The sequence below is a fragment of the Pteropus vampyrus genome, unplaced genomic scaffold, assembly GCF_000151845.1.
Source record: "Pteropus vampyrus isolate Shadow unplaced genomic scaffold, Pvam_2.0 Scaffold4, whole genome shotgun sequence".
In the NCBI taxonomy this organism is placed as follows: domain Eukaryota; kingdom Metazoa; phylum Chordata; class Mammalia; order Chiroptera; family Pteropodidae; genus Pteropus; species Pteropus vampyrus.
In genome coordinates, this window is record NW_011888785.1 from 14694039 (window position 1) to 14695922 (window position 1884).

At 30.5% G+C, this 1884-nt stretch overlaps 1 protein-coding gene across 1 annotated transcript in view; it reads left to right on the forward strand.

Moving 5' to 3' along the window:
* Positions 1-897: 897 nt before the first annotated feature.
* Positions 898-1884, forward strand: part of CALCR (calcitonin receptor) — a 51602-nt gene continuing 50615 nt past the window's right edge. Inside the window, exon 1 of the mRNA XM_011363602.1 lies at positions 898-955. Within this exon, the coding sequence (XP_011361904.1) occupies positions 905-955 (51 nt within the window). The 5' untranslated portion in view covers positions 898-904. The remainder of the gene's footprint in view (positions 956-1884) is intronic.

Sequence of the window (1884 nt, forward strand, 5' to 3'; positions counted from 1 at the left end):
CAAAGTATATTCTGCAATTGAGTTAATAATTGTTATCATAAATTTTCTTTTCATGCTCAAACAGGTTTGGAGAATAAAAAGTTAAAGTTAAACTAGTGTTTTTGATACAGTGTTAGATACTATCATAACTACTCACCCCTAGCTGAAATATAATTTCCACACAGATCTCACTGATGAAAAGAAATATATATATTTTTAAATTTTTGCCCTTTTATTATCTTTCCTTATCTAAAATTATCTGCAGAGTCATGAAAAACTGTTGATACTTGTGACAAAGCAGTCTGTTTCTCACTACTGTGGTCTTGAGTGAAAATGATAACCTGTTATGTGACATACTCAATCCTTGCCATGAAAGAAATTTATTCTAATAGCAACTGGAAGCTTGAAAAATTTGTAGGAAAGAAAAATAAGACTCCTTAAATAAAAGTTGGCCTTTTGATTACCTAGAAGACATGACTATTAATCCTTTACAAACCACACCTTTTATTTGTTTATACCCAATGAGGCGACTTCTTTGTGGGTGTCTCTATTGTTAATTTTAGCAGTTCTATTGATGCCACATGTTGATCGAAGCCCGCATTGATTGCTCTTGATTTCTCTGAAGTTTTTATTTTGTTCTTGATGTGTAAAGGTGGCTCCAGAATATCTCAATAAGAAGACTTCAGAAAACAACCAGACAACAATCTCTCCTGGATGAAAGGAAGGGCAATGGAATATGTAGCTACAAACATAATGTTCTTACTTATATGGATTTTATTTAGGATGTCTTGGGATGTTAATCCTCTTCAAGTCAAATAGACAAGAAAAAAGGAAGACTATAGTCAATATTAAAGCTATATTAATTTAAATGTCTTTGTTATTTTTATATTTTCTAGGAATTAAAAAATCGTATGCAAAAACAAAAATGAAGTTCACCCTTACTCGCTGGTGCTTCGTACTGTTCATCTTTCTAAATGTAAGTAAAACAAAATTATTCTAAGCTATGTTAATCAAGAATGGTGAAATAGGAAGGAATGTTTTGAGTATGAGTGAACCGGCATTAGCAAGGGTAGAACACATTGTTCTCCAGAAACCAAAACTAAGTTTCTCAAAACTATTATTTTCTTAATATTTTGTTAATAAATCTCCCCTCTGAACTTATACTGATTTAGATTAGTGTTAGTGTTACCCAGAAATGTGAGCTTTGTATTTTTACAAAAATTTAGCATTAGTTCAAGACATTTTTTCATTATCTTGGAAATTAACACTGAAGTTTAATAATGTATTCGGATAAATGTTTTTCATGTAAGACACATAGATTTGAGTCATAGTTTCTGGGATGCTATCTTTTTTAAAATATCTGAACTCTTTCAGTCTATTGATTTTTCAAATTTATTTCTTATCAAAAACTAAGAATTTTAAGTGTTAACATACCATCGTCATTCCATAACTCTTCAGTCTTTTAAATCATTTCAACTTTACATAATTTTACATTGGTTTATTCCTAAATGATTTAGCAAGTACTTAGAACTATAATTGCCTTAGAAGACCTTGCCAATGCCTATTTATTTGTGTCAGGTTTGTTAACCCACCATCAAATCACTTTTATAGCACATGAAAAGGAGATGAGTAAATTTTACATAAATTTGGAGTTGTCTTGAACCTTATGCTCTCTACACCAGAACAACATTGGCCAATGAGTGACAGCTGGCAGTAAAGATCACTTAGTATCTGATACTGTTATACTCACCCAAACAAAGCTTGCCCAGGCTTTCAGGATTTTCATTGTTCATTAATGTGTCACAGGCTTATAAGTTTACATAAACTTTACATTTTTTAAGAAAAAATATTACTAATATTCCACTAATGTTAATTTTTAAAAGGAAGTTTTATTTTGTAATGTTA